This window comes from Oncorhynchus nerka, linkage group LG18, assembly GCF_034236695.1.
Source record: "Oncorhynchus nerka isolate Pitt River linkage group LG18, Oner_Uvic_2.0, whole genome shotgun sequence".
Classification (NCBI taxonomy): domain Eukaryota; kingdom Metazoa; phylum Chordata; class Actinopteri; order Salmoniformes; family Salmonidae; genus Oncorhynchus; species Oncorhynchus nerka.
The window spans coordinates 41407858-41431422 of NC_088413.1; the positions used below are offsets into that span (position 1 = coordinate 41407858).

Genomic DNA, 23565 nt, shown 5'->3' on the forward strand with positions numbered 1-23565 from the left:
CTTTGCCTGAAAAATGGCTGTATGTTTTTTTGTGACTAGGCGCTGACCTAACATAATCGCATGGTATGCTTTTGGCGTAAAGCCTTTTTGAAATCGGAAACTGTGGTTGGATTAACAAGAAGTTTATCTTTAAAATGGTGTATAATACTTGAATGTTCGAGGAATTTTAATTATGAGATTTCTGTTGTTTGAATTTGGCGCCCTGCACTTCCACTGGATGTTGGTAGCATCCCACCTAGCCTAGAGAGCCCTATTCCAATATTTAAAACAAATTGTAAACACATAACACATTTCTTAAGTGGGATAAAGCCTATTTTCTCAAATGTTCTTTTCAAGTGGGATACATTACCTTCTTACTGTAACCCGGTCTCTTTTGCCAGGAGCCAACAGAGTAAAGTGCAGGTATGAGTTCAGGAGGGCAGTCAGCAAAATATTCTACACACGTCACTGGAGACTTGTGGATCGACAAAGAGTACGGGTTCTCAAATATGGGGTATCTGTCAATCAAAAGGGAAAAGGCTGTGATTGTAAGACACTAAGACTTAGAAGAAGAATATTACTTCATTACTTTACATTCTAACCCCTCCCCCCTACTATATGTCAAGTCTGCAAACAGTAGGCCATCGTTCCATGTATCGTGCCACCATAAGTAAACATGCAAGTAAGCACACAAGTAGCCTACTGTAACAGCAAAACTCACCCAATTTGTCTAAGGTCGATGACAACTAAATCCTTTTCCAAAAGGACAACTACGGCATAAGGATCCTGGAAATCTGTGATGCAGAAAAAAAAAGTTCAAACATGTTAAGAAGAGTTAAACCATGGGGAAAAAGACAGAAAAGTCTTGATAAAGAAATCCTAATCACAGTGTTAGATATTGAAGTTTAATATACATAAATTATTCACATCCCTTGACTTTTTCCACATTTTGTTGTTTAACCTCTTAAATGTAGAGTTTTTTATTCAGTTCAGTCTGGTATGAGAACGGAAGCCCTTATCTGCAAAAGCAGGGTGTCTGCGGAATGCTGAGTATCTTGGCTATTGATCTGTGCCTTAAAATATTTGGTGTGGCTTCCTATCATATATGGGCATACGAATATACAAGGGCAGGCTGAGACGAAGACCTCATTTCAAGATGGCTGCTACCTCCATTCCGGTTAGCGTTGTGAAGCATAAAATAAATAAACACAGAATACGTCGATACACACTGAAATCCGGGACTCCCGAGTGGAGCAGTGGTCTAAGGCACTGCATCTCAGTGCTAGAGGCGTCACTACAGACCCTAGTTCGATCCCGGGCTGTATCACAACCGGCCGTGATCGGGAGTCCCATAGGGCGGCGCACAATTGGCCCAGTGTCGTCCGGGTTAGGGGAGGATTTGGCCGGGGGAGGCAGTCTTTGTAAAATAAGAATTTGACTGTCTTGCCTAGTTAAATAAAGGTTGAATAAAAAAATAAAACGAGGATGTCTTATTTGGCTGTCTGTGACCTACCATTATTGACCACCAGCCCCGAGAGTCAAAATGTTTATTTTACACAACATTTTCACCAAACATCTTACAAGGTAAGCTTCCATTTGGTCTGTGTTTGCGTTATAGATACATGGCGGGTATGAAATTAATCCTTAGGTTGGTAGGAACAAATCTAGCCTATTGCCATGTTATCTGATGATGTATGACTTAATGGCAATGTGAATGTCCACTGAGTGACTATATCTTTGCTCATTAAAAACATGACATCAGGGGGCTTATGCGCCGTAGGCATCCATTACACAGGGGATTGGCTACTATGGCACCTTGATAGTCTTGTAGCCAATGAGATACGTTTTCTAGGGATATGCAGTTGACCTGGGTGAGCAAGGCCTAGAACCTTTTATGTATAATGCATACTATTGCTACCTGGCCCAGAGACAAGCCGCACTAAGCACGCTACATTACATTGTAAAACAGATTTGATCGTTTAGCATAAAAGATGGCTTCTTAAGGGGGAAAGAAACTAAGAATATCGAACAGGAAGCTAAAAAGAAGGCAGCTATGAATAAGCATACCAACATAGAAGCTTTTAATAAAATACTAGTCGGACTCGGATCAGGGGAGCGATTTGGACAGCGAGGATTTAGACTCAGCCGACAAAAATTGCTTTCTAGAAGGATTGGATCCACTTATATGGGCACACTGTTGGAGATAGAAACACATGCATTTCGCTACACCCCCAATAACATCTGCTAAATACGTGTATGTGACCAATAGAATTTGATTGGAACAAGGTGCTTTTTGTGAAATGGAAGGACACTAGGGAAGTAACCATGCTCACCACACATAACAGCATAAGGCATTCAATAACAACTTGGTCTCAAGGAGGGTTAAAAAGGAAGAATGTCCCCATTCCTGTGAAGGACTACAATGCCAGCATGGGGGGTGTCGATCTAACTGATGCTCTGATAGGCTACTACCAGGTCCTCCACAAGACCAGGAAGTGGTATAAGAGGCAGAGGTGGGACCAAGTCATTGTTTTACAAGTCACAAGTGAGTCTCAAGTCAAGACTGTCAAGTATCAAGTAAAGTCTCAAGTCCTAAACTTTGAGTTTCGAGTCCTAAACAAGTCATAATGTCCTCTTCACCAAATGTAATAGCATTTAATATTTTTAATAAGAGTAATAGTTAGTATATAACATTTACGCAAATCATGAATGCTTTTAAAAATCTTTAAATGTATTATGTTCCAAATAAATGTTATATTTCCATGGAAATACATGACAAAGACCCCCCCCCCTTGACTATCAAGGATCGCTATAGGGCGATGTAGGCTTGTACACAATCTCCCAACCTTACAAACACACTCTCTGTGTGGTTACAGTAGGCTAACATATGTCAATGGTTTTAGGAACAGCAGTAACAGCAGTAACATCAGGCAGGATTTAGGCTGCCAACTGCCTAGCCAGTTGTAGCTCAATCTTGGGTGCAATGATCACGTTCCCGCATTGAGTGACTGTGTGGAGGCTCATTGATTTAACGTTACATTAGCCTACATGCTACACTAGTAGAGTTAGAAATGATATAGCTGTCGGCTATATTAGCCACAACTTATCGTTCTTTGAGCAGCTTCAAATGTCGAACAAAGTTGGAAATTGTTGCGCCTCCGTCTGTCATTTTCTTCCCGCATGTTTTGCAAGTTGCAATCTGTTTTTTGTTGATACAGCGTCATCTTTATATCCGAAAATAATACTTTTGGGTATCATCTTTCCAAGGGCTCCATCTGAATTCACCGGCCGATGTTCCTCTGCACTGCCACGCACAACTTTTTCTCAGCTGGCACAATTTGATTGGCTGCTGTCCGATTCAAAACTGTAATCCATTAAATGAAGAGTTGATGCACTGCACACTTTTTAATAGGATCATTTTTACTATTTGGGCTTGGGGAGGGTATCAAGTCAGGTCGAGTCAAAAGGCTCAAGTCCAAGGCAAGTCACGAGTCATTGATATTAAAGTCAAAGTCGAGTTGCAAGTCATCATAGTTGTGACTCGAGTCCAAGTCATGTGACTCGAGTCCACACCTCTGATAAGAGGGGTTGGCTACAGTAAATGGTTTCATTCTCCACAAGCAGATGGCCAAAACCCTCTCTCCCAGTTGGCCTTCGGGAGCAGCTGGTGTTGGAAATGGCCGAATTGGGGGCCCAAAGCAACATCACAACCATCACAAGTCCCCCACTCAAGGTGAACGCCACTACCCAACACGCATGCCAAAAGACAAAAGGAAGAACTGCAAGCATTGCATAAAACACAAAAGGGGGAAAAGGGGGGATGCCAGTTCGCTTTTTGTTTTCTGGCAGAGAGGGACTGCTTCAAAGACTATCATGACATGCACAAGCTACGGTGAAAGTGAAATCTAATCACCTACACCTGGGATGTAAATCCAACACGAATTTGTAAATAGTTCAGCTTATTTCTATTTTTGCACCTTTTTTAGTGAAGGACACGTGTCTAAACAAGTGTATGTTTGAGAACACATTTGTATATATATTTTATGTATATCTGTTGCTTTTATATTGTTTTGTATGTGGGACCAATACATTGGATATGCGTAGGCTAAAAGTTCAGGCACTTTGGAGAGTTTGGAAAAAAACACTTGGATATCCCCTGTATGTACCCCGACACCACCACAATGTTCGAGAGAGGATGGTGTTGTAGGAATTTAGTTTTTATAGTGAACAATAACTTTTAGGCACGTCCAGTGTGCAAAAACAGTGCAATTACCACATTCGGACACTTTGGAGAGGTGGAAAGGACACTTGAATGTACCCTGGATACCCCATAACACCACCACAATGTTTGAGTGAGGTTGATATGGTATAAATTGTGTTTTCATACTGAACAAATAGCATTTAGGAATTGCAAATATGTAATAGCACTGGAATGATCTAACTTACAGACATGCCACTTTGGAGAGATTTAGGGACACTTGGAAATGTCCCGTGACCACACCTGACACCACTTACTAAAACATCTGCCCATTTCTAGTTGTTGGGTCTATCAATCCCATTTTTTTTTTGTATATTTGTCACATGTTGTGGAAGCCATCTGATGTGTTTCCAGCTCTGGGAATCAATAATTCACTCATAGCTTGTCAATGAAAGACAACTTTCAAAATAAAATAAACAAAACAAAAATGTTATTTTGTGTGTGCTTGATCTTGTGTATTCTGAACTATGTAACGCCTATCTATCTTCTGGTTATTTCCTCAATCTCCCAGATTTCTTCTTTCCAAATATACCAAGTTATGGCATGTCAGATTTTTTGTTACAAACCTACCTACACACAATACCCCATAATGTCAAAGTGGAATTATGTTTAAAACATTTTTTTTTTTTTTTTTTACAAATTAATGAAAAATGAAAAGCTGAAATGTATTGAGTCAATAAGTATTTAACCCCTTTATTACTGCAAACCTAAATAAGTTTAGGAGTAAAAATGCGCTTAACAAGTCACATAAGTTGAATGGACTGTGTGTGCAATAATAGTGTTTAACATTATTTATGAATGACTACCTCATCTTTGCACCCCACACATACAATTATCTGTAAGGTACCTTAGTCGAGCAGTGAATTTCAAATACAAATTCAATAACAAAGACCAGGGAGGTTTATCAATGCCTCACAAAGATGGGCACCTATTTGTAGATGGGTAAAAAAAATTGAATATCCCTTTGAGCATGGTGAAGTTACTACAAAGATACAGGCATCCTTCATAACTCAGTGGCCAGAGAGGAATGAAATCACTCAGGGAATTCACCATGAGGCCAATGGTGACTTTAAAACGGTTACAAAGTTTAATGGCTATGATAAGAGAAAACTGAGGCTGGATCAACAACATTGAAGTTACTCCACAATACTAATCTAATTGACAGAGTGAAAAGAAGGAAGCATGTACAGAATAAAAATATTCCAAAACATGCATCCTGTTTTCAGCAAGGCACTAAAGTAATTCTGAAAAACGTGGCAAAGCAATTCACTTTTAGTCCTGAACAAAAAGTGTTATGTTTGGGGCAAATCTAATACAACACGTTACTGATTACCTCTCCTTATATTTTCAAGCATAGTGGTGGCTGCATCATGTTATGGGTAATCGTTAAGGACTGGGGAGTTTTTCAGGATAAAAAAATAAACAAAATGGAGCTAAGCAACGGAAAAATACTAGCTTTCCACCAGACACTGGGAGATGAACTCACCTTTCAGCAGGAAAATTACCTAAAACACAAGGCCAAATCTACACTGGAGTTGCTTACCAAGAAGAAAGTGAATGTTCCGGAGTGGCCGAATTACACCTTTGACTTAATTTTACTTGAAAATATATGGCAAGACCTGAAAATGGTTGTCTAGCAATGATCAACAACCAATTGACAGAGCTTGAAGAATTTTGAAAATAATTGGCAAATGTTGCACAATCCAGGTGTAGAAAGCTCTTAAGAGACTCACAGCTGTAATCTATAAAGTATGGTCTCAGGGGTGCAAATACTTAAGTAAATGATATATTTCAATACATTTCAAAAAACAAGTTTTCCCTTTGTCTTATGGGGTATTGTGTGTACATGGTTGAGAGAAGAAAATCTAATCCATTTTGAATTCTGGCTGTAACACAACAAAATGGGGAATAAGGTGGCTCTCAAAAAGTATCATTATCCATTTTCAAAAGTTTTTTTTTTTTTTACAGCTATATGCTTCCATAGTATAAAACTCTAACTCACCATTTGGATATGGTGTTGCGCAGAGCGTGAGGAAGTCTACGATGGGATAGTTCATCTCCAGGAGGGCAGTACTCTTCCCATGCATCACCGTCAGACAGGCTCTCCTGCACCCTGTGTCATAGGACAGGCCTCCAGACATGACCACAAAGGCGTCCCTAGATAAGAAACAAGTACAGTAAATAAATAATACAAGACCTATCATATGCTCAAGTGTGTCACAGGACAAAGTGTGGGTCCCCGGACTAGCCTTTATTTATTATTGTTTATTAGGACAACCAATCACTCACCCAGCTCTTGTCGTTTTGAACTCCACTTTAAGGATAGGTTTACATGGTTCTGGCTTCTTTCCATCCTTGGGCTGCTTCCCTGAGATGTCATTTTGCACACACAAAAAAAATTACTTTCTGTAGACTGATTTATAGAACTCGTAAACATGTATTTCAATGCCCACATAAACATGTAGTCTATCATAACTCATTTAGGCATGCTCAAATGAAATTGTATTCGTCACATGCGCTGAAAAATGTATTTGTCACATGTGCTGAATACAACAGGTGTAAGTAAGTATTTCACTGAGGTCTACAAGCCCTTAACCAACATTGCAAAGATTAAACCATTTTTTAAAGTTCCTAAATAAACTAAAGGAAAAATAGTAACACAAAATAATTTTAACAAGGCTATATACAAGGAGTACCGGTACCGAGTCAATGCGCAGGGGTTCGGGTTAGTCGAGGAAATTGAAGTAATATGTACATGTAGGTAGGAGTAAAGTGACTATGCATAGATAATAAACAGAATGTAAATGTGTGTGTGTGTGGTGTGTCGTCAATATTCATGTGTGTGTGTTTTGTGTGTGTCCGTGTATGTGTGTGTGTGTGTGTGTGTGTGTGTGTGTGTGTGTGTGTGTGTGTGTGTGTGTGGTTAGAGTCCAGTGAGTGTACAGCAAGCCTGTGCAAGAGAGTTAGTGCAAAAAATAACAAAAAATAAGAATAAAATAAGGGGGTCAATGTAAATAGTCCATTTGATTAACTGTTCAGCAGTCTTATGGCTTGGGGGTAAAAGCTGTTAATGAGCCTTTTGGTCCCAGACAAGGTGCTCCAGTACCACTTGCCATGTCATCGACTTGGGTAGCTCGAGTCAACATTTTTTAGGCCCTTCTGACACCGCCTGGTATAGAGGTCCTGGATGGAAGGAAGCTCGGTCCCAGTGATGTACTGGGCCATACGCACTACTCTCTATAGGGCCTTGCGATCAGAAGCCAGATACTCTCGATGGTGTAGCTGTAGAGCTTTTTGAGGATCTGACGTTCCATGCCAAATCTTTTCAGTCTCCTATCATGCCCGCTTCACAACTGTGTTGGTGTGTTTGGACTAGAGGTCGGCCGATTAATCGGAATGGCCGATTAATTAGGGCCGATTTCAAGTTTTCATAACAATCAGAAATCTGTATTTTTGGGGCGCCGATTTTAAAAATAAAAAAATGTTTATTTTTTATACCTTTATTTAACTAGGCAAGTCAGTTAAGAACACATTCTTATTTTCAATGACGGCCTAGGAATGGTGGGTTAACCTGCTCGTTCAGGGGCAGAACAACAGATTTTCACCTTGTCAGCTCGGGGGATCCAATCTTGCAACCGTACAGTTAACTAGTCCAACGCTATAACCACATGCCTCTCGTTGCACTCCATAAGGAGACTGCCTGTTACGCGAATGCAGTAGAAGCCGAGGTAAGATGCTAGCTAGCATTAAACTAATCTTATAAAAAACAATCAATCATAATCACTAGTTATAACTACAGATGGTTGATGATATTACTAGTTTATCTAGCGTGTCCTGCGTTTCATATAATTGATGCAAACGCTGGGGGATGATTTAACAAAAGCGCATTTGCGAAAAAAGCACAATCGACTGTACCTAACCATAAACACCAATGCCTTTCTTAAAATCAATACACAGAAGTATATATTTTTAAACCTACATATTTAGCTAAAAGAAATCCAGGTTAGCAGGAAATATTAACCAGGTGAAATTGTGTCACTTTTCTTGTGTTCATTGCACGCATAGTCAGGGTATATGCAACAGTTTGGGCAGCCTGGCTCGTTGCGAACTAATTTGCCAGAATTTTACGTAATTATGACATAATATTGAAGGTTGTGCAATGTAACAAGAATATTTAGACTTAGGGATGCCACCCGTTAGATAAAATACCGAATTGTTCAGTATTTCACTGAAATAATAAATGTTTTGTTTTCGAAATGATAGTTTCCGGATTTGACCATATTAATGACCAAAGGCTCGTATTTGTGTGTTATAACTAAGTCTATGATTTGATAGAGCAGTCTGACTGAGCGATGGGCGGCAGCAGCAGGCTCGTAAGCATTCATTCAAACAGCACTTTGGTGCGTTTTGCCAGCAGCTCTTCGCAAGCACAGCGCTGTTTATGACTTCAAGCCTATCAGCCTAATGGCTGGTGTAACCGATGTGAAATGGCTAGCTAGTTAGCGGGGTGCGCGCTAATAGCGTTCCAAACATCACTCGCTCTGAGACTTGGAGTAGTTATTCCTCTTTCTCTGCAAGGGCCGCGGCTTTTGTGGAGCGATGGGTAATGCTTCTTCGAGTGTGGCTGTTGTCGATATGTTCCTGGTTCAAGCCCAGGTAAAGGCGAGGAGAGGGACGGAAGCTATACTGTTACACTGGCAATACTATAGTGCCTATAAGAGCATCCAATAAATAAAGGTATATTAAATACAAATGGTATAGAGAGAAATAGTCCTATAAATACTATATTAACTACAACCTAAAACCTCTTACCTTGGAATATTGAAGTCTCATGTTAAAATGAACCACCAATTTTCATATGTTCTCATGTTCTGAGCAAGGAACTCAAACGTTAGCTTTTTTACATGGCAAATATTGCACTTTTACTTCTCCAACACTTTGTTTTTGCATTATTTAAACCAAATTGAACATGTTTCCTTATTTATTGGAGGCTAAATTGAGTTTTAATTATGTATTATATTAAGTTAAAATAAGTGTTCATTCAGTATTGTTGTAATTGTCATTATTACAAAAAAAAAAAAAACTGTCTGATTAATCGGTATCGGCTTTTTTTGGTCCTCCAATAAACAGTATCGGTATCAGCGTTGAAAAATCAGAATCGGTCGACCTCTAGTTTGGACCATGATAGGTCCCTAGTGATGTGGACACCAAGGAACTTAAAGCTCTTGACCCGCTCCACTACAGCTCCGTCGATGTGAATGGGAGTGTGCTCGGCCCTCCTGTTCCTGTAGTCCACTATCAGCTCCTTTTTCTTGCTCACGTTGAGGGAGAGGTTGTTGTCATGGCACCACACTGTCAGGTCTCTGACATCCTCCCTATAGGCAGTCTTATTGTCTTTGGTGATCAGGCCTACCGCCGTTGTGTCGTCGGCAGATTTAATGATGGCGTTGGAGTCGTGCATGGCCACACAGTCGTGGATGAACAGGGAGTACAGGAGGGAACTAAGCACGCAGCCCTGAGGGGCCCCTGTTTTGAGGGTCAGAGTGGCAGATATGTTGTTGCCTACCCTCACCAACCGGTGGGCTGCCTGTCAGGAAGTCCAGGATCCAGTTGAGCGGGAGATGTTCAGTCCCGAGGTCCTTAGCTTAGTGATGAGCTTGGAGGGTACTATGGTGTTGAATGCTAAGCTGTAGTCAACGAAAAGCATTCTCACGTAATGTTCCATTTGTCCAGGTGGAAAAGTGCATTGTAAAAGTGCAATAGAGATTGCGTCAACTGTGGATCTGTTGGGGAGCTATGCAAATAAGAGCGGGTCCAGGGTTTCTGGGATGTTTAAAGGTCTAATGCACATCGGCTTCCCTATGTTGTGCTGTTTCCATCCATCTTTTTTCCCCCTTAAGGTGCATTGAGACCCTTGGTGGTATGTCTGTGTGTACAACAGAACGTACCGTGTGGTGTGATGGTGATTGTAGGCTTGGCAGGGACGCGTACGTTCCATGTAGTCAGAGTTCCATCTGAGTGGCTGCAGGTGAACTGTTTGCCCTCGTGGTGCCAGGATACCGAGTGGATAGCCTGGAGGAGAAGAGAAAACACAGAGAGAGGAATAAACACAGAGTGGCTGCTTCATTAGTGTACATTAACTTTGAGGGAAATAATAACAGCATGTTGTGGTGTGGATGACTCATGACTTTTAGAAAAGGCTATCTTCTAACATCTTATTTTTCCAAACTATTGTTACATAATCAGTCAGAACCCACAAAAATATACATGCCTTACATATCCATTGGTACTTTCCAATAATTACGTTGAATTGAGCATCAACATCAAGCCCCAATACAAACTTAAGCAATGAAGATCAATAATGTAGTACGACAAATCATGAACAACATTGTCCACTGTGCATTTCATATTTAAATGGAACTCCCCCTCTCCCCAGTCAGTCCCCACAGGAACCAACAGCCACAGAAAAATGCCTTACCTCATCATAACTGTAGCGGTAGTCAGCTTTTTTGCATTTCAGGTCCCACAACACAACAGTCCCACATTCAAATCCAATCAAAATCTGCCAAAATAACAAAACATTTTGAAAATGGGATTTTAAGTAGCATGTTGTAAATAATCAGTAATGTTGTGAAGCTCTGGAATTAATCAATTCATCTTCTTTGGAAAGTTCCTACCTTTCCCTCGTCCATAGGGTGATCACTGATGTGGACCACAGGCCCAGGGTGTGACTTGGAGGACCTAAGGAGGAACCGGGGGAGATGGAGGGAACAGGCTCACTCCTAACATGCTTGGCTTCTACTGACTGTTTCATTCAAACAATGAATGTAAGATTCTTATCTCACTAAATTCTTCTTCCTGGTTTACATTCCAACTTCCCCAGCTGTCAAGGACATTAATAGTCTAAGGCAGGGGTCTTCAATCCCCTCCCAGGCAAACCCAGGGACCCCCATTGTACGTTAGTGGGGGGAAGAAATACCACGTCTTGTCTTATCATCAGGTGAATGATAAAGGCAAGGAGAAGTAATCAACATATTAAAATGAATAGATTTGGGAGATAAGAGTTCAGGTGGGCTTTCACACCTCACCAAACAAAGGAAAGGAGGGGTGCTCGACAACAATGACAAAAGTCACGAAAAGGGCTTACCAAGAAAAATTTCCAAAATGACTCATTTGAGGCAGAAAAGAGTTGGAGCACTCAAGAAAAAAGGCAGAGAATAATACATTTTAACTCACTTTAATCCATTGTTCAGGATGAGTACAGGTGACTGACTTTGACACTAAAGAACACGTCAGCTTGACGTCAAAATGTCAGTCAACTGTACTCAGCCTGAACAAAGTTATTACTCTCTGCTTTTTTTGTTGAGTGCTCCAACTAATTTCTGCCTCGAATTAGTCCTTTTGGAGATTTGGTAGATCGTTTTTCATTATTTTGAAAGAGTACGTGTAAACTCTTAACTCAGCCTATGCGCTAGAAAGGTAACTACAAGCACATTTTCTCCAAGAGCATCTGTTTTGTTGGTTAAACAAAGGTTAGTCATGTGTTGGCAAAAAAGTATGTCCAAGTCAAAAAAGCTTACCAGCAGCACTTGCCGCACTGGTAGCCTACAGTATTTGCAGGTACTTTTTCAAACATATGTCAGATACTCCAGTGAGTGTAATTGGCTCCAATGAGTGTAATTTGCTCAATATTAGGAGTTGAAAAATAAAGTTGACATCATTAGAAAGAAACATACATTATATATACGGTATATACATATATATATATATATATAGTACCTATATATAGTACCTCCACAGGCCCCTAGGGGCCATGGACCCTTGGTTTAAAACCCTTGGTCTAAGTTAAAATAACACGGCAGAAATGGCGCAAAAAGAATAAACAGTCTTTGACAGACTTCTAACTAACACACAGGTTGTGTCCCAAATGGCACCAATATTTCCTGTATAGTGTACTATTTTTGATTAGAGCCCATAGGGAATAGGATGTCATTTGGGACATAGACATAGAAACCTAAGCAGATAACAGCATAATACAGACAGACAAACTCACAGTTCGATGGCTTTGTTCCACATGATAACGTAGCCTGAGAGTGTGAAGGACTCAACGTTGACGATGTGGATGTTTCCTTTCTCTGTGCCAATGTACAGCCATTTACTCTGGAAGGGCAGGTGACAAAACGTGATCCTGGAGGGGCAAAGGCAAAACTAATCAAGAGGTGAATCGCAAATGTCATGCTATTCCGTATATAGTGTACTACTTTTGAACAGGGCCCTTAATGTTCTGGCCAAAAGTAGTGCACTATATATGGAATAGGGTGCCATTTCGGGATGCAGAAATTATGATTATTTGACCATTATCCTGTCAAAATGGAAGGGAATAATGTAAAAAGGTGAATGAGAAAGAGGATATTATTTCTTAGTTACTTCAACAAACATAAATACATCATGTGTAGGTTCACCTGTCAAATACTGTCAATCTGATAGCTTTCTCTGAAGCAATAAAATATATGCATTAAAAAGGGGGACCTAATAACCTATCTTAGCGAGGGACATATCAAATAATCTACAGAACTTGACAGGTAAACCTACCACTTTCATGTGACAAAAAGGGTCCATAATAAATACACAGTGTAATATTTGCATACAGAGACAGCAGCATGAATTCCTATTTGGTAGCAAGAAACTGACTGGCTGTGTCCGGATTGATACACTATTGCCCTATGGGTCTTGGTCAAAAGTAGTGCACTATAAAATGAAGACGGTGCCATTTCAGACGCACCCACTGGGCCTTGCGAAGTCTTCATTAGAATAAAACATGACATCACTAAAAGCAGACGGAAATTGGTTACTATGGTATCAAGCAGGTTCAGGGGCTATTGGCCAGACAGAGAAGCGGGAGAGATTCAACAAGCAGCAGGAGTCATTTTGGACACACGGTATGTCCCAGCTTTGCACCCTATTCCCTAGATTGCACACAACTTTTGATGGGCCTTGGTCAAACGTAGTGCACTATATTGGGAATAGGGTGCCAATTTGGACGTAAACACAACTGCGGAGAGGGTGAATCAAGACAAGAGAAAATACTTAAAAAGGGAATATTTCATATGATGACTCATGGGTCTAAGTTAGCCTACTTGAATGTAGCTACAGCTTTAGCTCTATTTAAATATGACCACTGTTCATGTTATACCTACGTACCTCTCCCTGTTGAATTTGAGTGTGTGTAGGATAGCTGGCTGCTTCTGCCTCAGGTTCCACAGATGAACGCTGTCATCAGCTAAGGCACTGACTAGCGCCCCCTGTTGATAGTGGTTATAAAGGGGTTATAATACCTCCACACATCTAATAAAGAACCAACAGGGTCATGTTCATAATGGCACATGGTTGCAAAAAGTTTGACAAAAATGTGTGTTTCTTATTCGACAAGTACACGTTTCACTCCATTTTGGACATTTTCTTTAGTTTTTGCCTGCCTACTGAACACAACTTCAGTAAACATGCTAACAGGACAGGGCTGAGTCAGAGGTAGGGCTGAGTCAGATAATATCATGTCCATACAATAAAGAACCCATTACAGAGTTGCCTCCACAAAGCCTACATTACTGTTTACTCAATGTGTTCACTAGTAAAGATCCATGGTCCATTCAAGGGTAGGAAGCACACGTTTTTACTCAAAGTAACAACACAGTGTGGTCAAAGATTTAGTAACTTAACTGTAGTCACGGTCTGGTTACCTATAACTACAAGGAATTGAGGAAACACTGTTGAGACAGAGCCCTGGGGAGTGCTGCCGGGGAGCGGGACAATCGAGTTGGATAGAGGGGGAACATACATTGCAAAGATGTGCCCTGTACCCAACTCTATGAGCGGGACTCACCTCGTTGACCAGGAACTGGAGCTGAATGACAGCTGCACCACTCTCATGTTGACAGTAACACTCCACACCCGCACGGCCAAAACTAAACAGCTCAGTCAAGGGACAGACCATACAGGAGAAATGGAAATGTATTCATCATCAGCATCTGGGTTTATAGACATCCCCAGGGGAAATTAGATTTGTCACCAGCAAGACACATACCGCACCAGCCATCGTGTAAATATTTTGTGTAAATACCCATTCTGGCAGGGTTCAAGGAAACAATGAGGAAAACAATACAGATATATAGTAATTAAAAAGGGAGGCATGGTAGTACTGTATCCGACTGGCACATGGGGATCCTCCTATGCTTAGACCATGTTGCATTCAACTTCAGCAATGGGTCTGTATGATGTATTTTCCCTGAGCCCAAGAGCAGTTGAATGAGAAAGTCAAGACTCACTGCTTCCCTCCCTTAGCTTTTAAAACAACAGTGACTGACTCCACTCAACAACTATATATGTTCATATGACTGACCCAATACAAGTGAGGGAGTTATAAATAAAAACCAGTAGACCATGACAGTGTTACTTATTCATAACTCTATGCATCAATCAGTATGGAAGCCAATTAGACAGGCAGCACAGGGCTACTACGGCGTCTCAGCTCTCTCTCGCTCGCTCTCTCTCTGGGTGTGTCCCAAATGGCACACTCTTCCCCTAGTGCACTACCTGTGACTAGGGCTCTGGTCAAAAGTAGTACACTATATAGGGAATAGGGTGCCATTTGGGATGCAAGCTGTAGGGTCATTCAAGTCAGATGTTTCCTGTCTGCAAAAGGTGGCGCTACAAAGTATTAACTTAAGGGGGCTGAATAATTTTGCACGCCCAATTTTTCAGTTTTTGAGTTGTTAAAAAAGTTTGAAATATTCAATAAATGTCGTTCCACTTCATGATTGTGTCCCACTTGTTGTTGATTCTTCACAAAAAAATACAGTTTTATATCTTTATGTTTGAAGCCTGAAATGTGGCAAAAGGTCGCAAAGTTCAAGGGGGCCGAATACTTTCGCAAGGCACTGTAACTGCCAAGCGACCATGGGAACAGTCCTGTGAGAAATAATTCACTGTGGAATTGAGCCAATAGCAGTCTCAAAATGACTGTAGATTCAATTAGATTTAGCTTAAAAATACGTAAAGGGCCAATCTGTAGTTTGTTTACAATTACATTGTCTACAAACAAAAGGATACAACAAGCTTATATGTTGGTTTCTAATGGGGTTAGAATGTTTAACTAAGCTAGGGCGGCATTTATAAGTTATAAAGCCTCCTTAATGTACCTGGTCGTGAAAATGAAAAGAGCACCAGACGACAGACATGCTCAGAGATAAGACCTGCGGTACTGTATATCAAATAAAATGTATTTCTATAGCCCTTCGTACATCAGCTGATATCTCAAAGTGCTGTACAGAAACCCAGCCTAAAACCCCAAACAGCAAGCAATGCAGGTGTAGAAGCACACTGGCTAGGAAAAACTCCCTAGAAAGGCCAAAACCTAGGAAGAAACCTAGAGAGGAACCAGGCTATGAGGAGGGGTGGCCAATCCTCCTCTGGCTGTGCCGGGTGGAGATTATAACAGAACATGGCCAAGATGTTCAAATGTTCATAAATGACCAGCATGGTCAAATAATAATCACAGTAGTTGTCGAGGGTGCAGCAAGTCAGCACCTCAGGAGTAAATGTCAGTTGGCTTTTCATAGCCGATCATTCAGAGTATCTCTACCACTCCTGCTGTCTCTAGAGAGTTGAAAACAGCAGGTCTGGGACAGGTAGCACGTCCAGTGAACAGGTCAGGATTCCAGAGCCGCAGGCAGAACAGTATACACGGAGTGTATGATAGACTGACCAGGTGAATGCAGATGAAAGCTATGATCCCTTATTGATGTCACCTGTTAAATCAGTGCTGATGCAGCGGAGGAAGACAGGTTAAATAACTATTTCCAAGCCTTGAGACAATTAAGAAATAGATTGTGCATGTGTGCCACTCGGAGGGTGGATGGGCAAGACAAAGGATTTAAGTGCCAGTCAGCCAACTGACAGTCCAGCACAACATTGGTGTCCAAAGACCCAATGCACAACTCATCGTACCTTGACATGAATGTGGTATGGCAGTCGACGACCTTAGAGTTCCATTTATTTCAGAAAAAATGAAACTGTGGTTGCGGTGGGCTAAGGAACTAAAACACTGAAGTGGAAAAACGTTGCCTGGTCTGATGAATCCCGGTTCCTGCTGTTTCACACCCATGGGCGGACTCGGGTATGGAGAAAACCATGAGTACATACATCCAACATGGTGCGTGTCAACATTGCAGGCTGGTGGTGTTGTGGGGTCTGCTTTCAGGGCAGACATTGGGCCCCTTGATAAAAAGTGGAGCAACGCTTTGAATGCCACAGGACATCATTGCCAATCGTGTGCATCCAAAATTGATATTTTCAGCATGATAATACCCCAATGCCACTAACAGTTCAACTTGACACAACTGTGTGAAGCATTGCTGTCAACATGGGCCAGCATCCCTGAGGAATGCTTTCGACACCAACGAATTGAGGCTGTTCTGCGGGCAAAAGGGAGTGCAACGCAGCATAAGGATGATGTTCCTAATGTTTTGTACACTCGGTGTACTTGCTACTGTGTCGTTAGCTTGGATCTGGACAGACACACTGAAATAATGTCTGTTTGAACAGGATTAACAACAGCTATAATCAAACAACCTCTGAATGCCTTGAACAAACTAAGGTGGGGTTACACTACAGCCCAACAGAGTGCCATTAACCAGGCAGCCTCCACTGTTAGGCATCACAATAGCATCTGATCAGAGGGCTATAAAGTCACTTGATGATGAGTGCAATGGCAGTGAAGTAGACACATGTGGTTCCTATGACAGCATCAGCATCTCCTTTCTAGTTGAGAGGCACTGTTCTTAGTAGCAGACTTGGGTTCCAATACTATTTGATAACAGTTGAAATACTTGATCTGTAATTGATTGAGTCTGCCTGGCTTAATTAGACCAATAGCATAGACCCAAAACTGTAAATCCCACCCAACTGACACTTCAGGTAGGCTAGAACAAGCTCTCAAAGCATTTTTAACATTTCAAATAGCACACTGAACAAAAATATAAAAACGCAACGTGGAACCATTTCTAAGATTTTACTGAGTTACAGTTCAAATAAGGAAATCAGTCAATTGAAATAAATTCATTCGGCCCTAATCTATGGATTTCACTTGACTGGGAATATAGATATGCATCTGTTGGTCACAGACACCTTACAAAAAAAGGTAAGGGCGTAGAACAGAAAACCAGTCAATACCTGGTGTGACCACCATCAGCATCATGCAGCACGGCACATCTCCTTCGTATAGAGTTGATCAGGCTGTTGTGTGAGACAACATGCCACAATCCTCTTCAATGGCTGTGCAAAGTTGCTGGATATTGGCAGGAACTGGAACACGCTGACGTACACGTTGATTCAGAGCATCCCAAATATGCTCAATGGGCAGTGAGTATGCAGGCCATGGAAGAACTGGGACACTTCAACTTCCAGGAATTGTGTACAGATCCTTGCGACATGGGGCCGTGCATTTTCATGCTGAAACATGAGGTGATGGGGGCGGATAAATGTCACAACAATAGGCCTCAGGATCTCGTCACGGTATCTCTGTGCATTCAAATTGCCATCAATAAAATACAATAGTGTTCGTTGTCCGTAGCTTATGCCTGCCCATACCATAACCCCACCGCCACCATGGGGCACTACCGCTAGCCCACACGACGCCATACTCACTGTCACTGTACAGTTGAAAACGGGGTTAATACGTGAAGATCACACTTCTCCAGCATGCCATTAAAGGTGAGTATTTGCCCACTGAATTCAGTTACGACGCCAAACCTGGTGAGGACGATGAGCATGCAAATGAGCTTCCCTGAGACGGTTTCCACAGTTTCATCCGTTTTCCAGGTGAAGAAGCCAGATGTGGAGGTCCTGAGCTGGCATGGTCGAGGCCATTTGGAAGTACTGACAAATTCTCGACAACTTATGGTAGAGAACTTAACATTAAATTATCTGGCAACAGCTCTGGTGGACATTCCTGCAGTCAGAATGCTAATTGCACACTCCCTCAAACTTAAGACATCTGTGGCATTGTGTTCTGTGAAAAAACTGCACTGTTTAGTCAGCTTATTGATATGCCACACCCGTCAGGCACACATATGTGCATCACATTTGAAAGAAGCTTTTTGTGCATGTGGAACATTTCTTGGACTCGTTTTATTTCAGCTCATGAAACCAACACTTTACATGTTGTGTTTATGTTTTTGTTCAGTATATTTTAACCCAGGCATGCTACACCACAGAGAGAGAAAGGCTATTCCACCAACTGACAGATAAAGAGACACTTCCTCATTGGTAAACCACAGTGGTTCGCCTTGCAGGATTTCACAACAGCCAGAGGGTTCATATCAGATGACAACATGATGACAATCATAAGACAAGAACCTGCATATCTCAATCACATGGAAATACAAACAATAATGTGTTTCAATAGAAAACCAAACAGCTTACAATATAACACAACACGCAAAAAACTTGCTCTTCTGCTATTTGACATTTGTGAATTAGGAACTAGTGTCAAACACCTCAGAATCTGTAACCGGTAACAGTATTATAAACTGGGTGGTTTGAGCCCTGAATGCTGATTGCCTGATAATGGATATAACAAAACATTACTTTTTTTGTGCTTAATTTAGGTTGGTAACCAGTTTATAATAGCAATAAGGCACCTCACGAGTTTTTGATATATGGCCATTATATCACGCCACAACAGCGTGCACAAGAACAGCTCTTGGCCGTGGTATATTGGCCATATACAGTGCATTCGTGAAGTATTCAGACCCCTTGACTTTTTCCACATCTTGTTACGTTACAAGCCTTAATATAATTGATTAAATACAACATTTTCCTCATCAATGTACACACAATACCCCATAGTGACAAAGTGAAAACGGGTTTAGATTTTTCTTGAAAATGTATAAAAAAATAAAACAGAAATACCTTATTTAAATAAGTATTCAGACCCTTTCCTATGAGATTTAAAATTGAGATCAGGTGCATCCTGTTTCCATTGATCATCCTTGAGATGTTTCTACAACTTGATTGGAGTCCACCTGTGGTAAATTCAATTGATTGGACATGATTTGGAAAGGCACACACCTGTCGACATAAGGTCCCACAGTTGACAGTGCACGTCAGAGCAAAATCCAAGCCAGGAGGTGGAAGGAATAGTCTGTAGAGCTCCGAGACAGGATTGTGTCGAGGCAGATCTGGGGACGGGGACTAAAAAATGTCTGCAGCATTGAAGGTCCCAAAAAACACAGTGGCCTCCATCAGTCTTAAATTGAAGAAGCTTAGAACCACCAAGACTCTTCCTAGAGCTGGCCGGCCGGCCAAACTGAACAATCGGGGGTGAAGGGCCTTGGTAAGGCAGGTGACCAAGAACCCGATGGTCACTCTGACAGAGCTCCAGAGTTCCTCTGTGGAGACGGGAGAACCTTCCAGAAGGACAGCTATCTCTGCAGCACTTCACCAATCAGGCCTGTATGGTAGAGTGGCCAGACAGAACCCACTCCTCAGTAAAAGGCATATGAAAGGCCACTTGGAGTTTGCCAAATGGCACCTAAAGGACTCTCAGACCAGGAGAAAAAAAGATTGAACTCTTTGGCCTGAATGCCAGGTATCACATCTGGAGGAAACCTGGCACCATCCCTACGGTGAAGCATGGTGGTGGCAGCATCATGCTGTGGGAATGTTTTTCAGCAGCAGGGACTGGGAGAGGATTCAGAACAGAGGGAAAGATAAATGGAGCAAAATAGAGGAGATACTTGATGAAAACCTGCACCTGCACCAGCGCTCAGGACCTCAGACTGAGGCAAAGGTTCACCTTCCAACAGGACAACAACCCTAAGCACACAGTCAAGACAACGCAGGAGTGGCTTGGGACAAGTCCCTGAATGTCCTTGAGTGGCCCAGCCAGAGCCCGGACTTGAACCCGATCAAACATCTCTGGAGAGACCTGAAAAGCTTGAGAGAATCTGCAGATAAGAATGGGAGACACTCCCCAAATACAGGTGTGCCAAGATTGTAGCGTCATATACAAGAAGACTCGAGGCTGTAATCGCTGGCAAAGGTATTTCAACAAAGTACTGAGTAAAGGGTCTGAATACTTATGTAAATGTTTTTAGTTTTTATTTGTAATACATTAGCAAAAAATAAATAAACCTGTTTTTGCTTTGTCATTATGGGGTACTGTGTGTAGATTAAAGGGGGGAAACTATTTTAATATAAGGCTAACGTAACAAAATGTGGGAAAAGTCAAGGGCGTCTGAATACTTTCTGAATGCACTGTACCACACCACCTTGGGCCTTATTTCTTAATTAGACTACTACTGCAGGTTTCACACATATACACACACAGTAGTAAAGGTTCCCCTGGAGCAAATTAGGGTGAAGTGTCTTGCTCAAGGACACGTCGACAGATTTTTCACCTTGTCGGTTTGGGTACTGACACCCGCAACCTTTCTGGTTGCTTGCCCAACACTCTAACCTCTAGGCTACCTGTCTCCAAGAGTCATAGAAATAAAGCTATTAGATAAGTAGTGGAAATGTCCATGAAATATAGAGGAAAACACTGTGGTAGTATAGACAGATCTATCAAATGTAGACCATTTTAGACCACCAAGACATGGAGGAGTGTGTGTTTATGTTCTTTAGGAGGTGGATTATAACCAAACAATGGACCTAGGATACAGACTGGGACTGACAAAGGAATAGAACAACCCATCCCTATAAATAACAAACATATGGTAAATGGCTGCTCATATATTGGCTTTGTTTAAATCAGTTAAGGTCATTGAGAACACATTATCTTTTACAATAACGACCTGACCAAGGAGCAATGAGATGCTCCTGATGACATACAGTAGACTGTGTTACTTTGCGTTGTGCAAAGCGAACATTTTCTAAACTAGAGCATGACATGATGCCAAAAAAAGACTGTCTGAGAACAATATAAACTGGTGCCATGCCATTGAATGACCTTCAAAGCAATACGTTTACCCAAGCCGAGCTTAACTGACTGAGCCTTTAGGGAGTTGTACAAATCCAACAGCTATTTTATTCTCCAGGCTTATGTTTCACCAATGAGGACCGGGACCCTGCCTGGCCTGCAGCATGTAGCCAGCAGCTTGGCTGTGTGCGCTCTCACACGGTCTGACAGACATGCACAGCAGGACCAGATGTTCAAAGCACATTGCCTAGGCCACGAGGTGGAACTGGGCCGGCATACACCAGGCAGCACAGTGGAGGAGCTTGGGCCAGGTTGGCTCCCCAGGATATGGCAGCAGAGCAGAGCCGAACAGCTCATCATGTCACGGTAGAGATATTACTAATGAGTCTGGGGGTGCGTCCCAAACGGCATCCTATTCCCTATATAGTGAACCTGACTCTGCTGCTCAGAGAAACATGTGCTACTACTGGGTAATCCTCTATAACCACAATTTCCTAATTTACTGAACTTGAGGATCTTACACTGAAGCCAATATAAGGTCCCATGTAACTATCAACAGAGAATCTCCATTGAGCATGCTTTTTAATCCTGGACAAGGCTTAACCCTGTCTGGGAAACTGGTCATACATGAATAATGTCAGAGATAGGTCTAATTAGGTCTAATTGCACTGGGATTGCTAATACTGTTTGTTGAGTTCCCTATTTAAAGACAAAAAAAGATACAGTCTCACAGCTCCGCTCTGAGTCCCGACAGCCAGAATCTTCTGCACAGGGTCAAAGGCCATGGAGGAGGGTTGGTAAGGGAAGCCATGGCGCACAGTCTGAAGGAGCCAAAGAACACATTCTGCATTAGCTGTTAGATCACCTCCAGATAAACAATTTACAGACATTCAATCAAGTAATGTTATCTCATGTTTTGTTGTATCCAGGAAACTGTGTGACATTTCAGAGGCAATTGTTTGTCTAAATACAAAAGATGTATGATCAGTTTAAATCCATATCTAGACGAGGCTCTCTTTCCCACAGAAGAAAAAAGCTAAATATTTCTAGGAAAGTAGCTATCCCGTTTGACAAGCCAGGTGTTCCCTGTCACAGTCAGATCATTGGATAGCTGCTGTAGCTTGCTAGCTAGCCAACAACACTGGATGACATTATCACTTTAATTATAGCAGGCTAAACTCCACTGAAATTAAATCAGAAAATTCCTTGAGTGCAGTTTAGTCCGCTACTTAATGACATAATCCAGAGGATTATTCAGATTTAATTTATGGCTGGTTGGTTGAGGACATTAAAGACAGATGACATAACCTTGCTTGTTAACGTTAGTAATCTGGTGGGTTGATGCTTTGGCCAATGGCAATCCCAGACATTGGGACTGTGAGAGGCAGTCAGTTGATTATCTTGACAACTAGCAATTCTATAATTATATAGCTGGCAACCCCCTATACTAGCTAGTTACAAGAACCGCATCAATGCAATGTCAGCATAGACACAAATAACTTAAAACACCAATGATTTAAAAATCACGCGCTGTCAATGTGTCAACACAGCTCCTACTAACTCGCTCGCTGGTAAACTTCAATGATTCCCAGCAAAAACAGCTAGCTAGTTAGTAGCCCACCTTGCAGAGCTGAAAATGCTCCGACTGTAGTGTCTCTTGGATCACATTGTTTTGACTAGTTCCCGGTTGTGGAGATGCAGAGGAAAATGAAGAAGCAGCCAAGCCGTCCAGCACTTTTCTAATATTGAACTTCTTCATTTCCCCTCAATACAGACGAGGACGAAACACACTAAATGGATCAACAAAGCCACCATAAATTGGATAGTGCACTTCCTAGCTAGATGTTAGTTAAAGACGCAAATTTGGCTAATATCTTGTTCTTAATCTCGCTCGCATGTTACGGATTGTGTTGTCACTGCACTCTCAACAGTACAATTCACGTGTACACAGTTTAAGCATATGCACATTAATGAATTATTGTCGAAAATCTATTTGTATCCATCGATATTGCATGTATCCAGTCGGAGTCGATTGTAAAAGCTCCGCTGACGGCTGCCAGCTAGCTAGGCTACTGTTAGCCAGCCTAGCTAACACGGAAACACAGAGACGAGTCTGCGCAGTAGAGGCAGCAACACGCCGGATGTACACATTGGATCCAGTATGTAAACATATAATTGACGTTCAATCTTTATTTTTGGAAACTGTTGTTAAACAAATGATGAATCATTGAATAAGATAATAACAGTATGCACTATACATAAATGTTCCTATCCAGCGAGTTTACTTGACAAAGTCACAAAGCTACAAAGCTAGCACTCATTGAAAATAGAGGCGAATCTACATGGACAC

The 23565-nt window shown here is 41.6% G+C and overlaps 1 protein-coding gene across 4 annotated transcripts in view; it reads right to left on the reverse strand.

The window, feature by feature from the left end:
- LOC115145921 (syntaxin-binding protein 5-like) overlaps positions 1-23310 on the reverse strand; it is a 42031-nt gene extending 18721 nt beyond the window's left edge. For 2 of the 4 annotated variants that reach the window (XM_029687574.2, XM_029687572.2), the window contains exons 1-12: positions 22837-23310; positions 21939-22036; positions 14118-14199; positions 13439-13539; positions 12291-12425; positions 10915-10978; positions 10716-10799; positions 10186-10309; positions 6527-6605; positions 6240-6394; positions 701-773; positions 350-497 (exon numbers count right to left, since the gene is read on the reverse strand). In XM_029687574.2, coding sequence (XP_029543434.1) covers positions 350-497; positions 701-773; positions 6240-6394; positions 6527-6605; positions 10186-10309; positions 10716-10799; positions 10915-10978; positions 12291-12425; positions 13439-13539; positions 14118-14199; positions 21939-22036; positions 22837-22974 — 1281 coding nt within the window. In that variant the 5' untranslated portion in view covers positions 22975-23310. The remainder of the gene's footprint in view (positions 1-349; positions 498-700; positions 774-6239; positions 6395-6526; positions 6606-10185; positions 10310-10715; positions 10800-10914; positions 10979-12290; positions 12426-13438; positions 13540-14117; positions 14200-21938; positions 22037-22836) is intronic. The other 2 variants (XM_029687575.2, XM_029687573.2) reach the window with 1 other exon arrangement.
- Between the last annotated feature and the right edge of the window lie 255 nt (positions 23311-23565).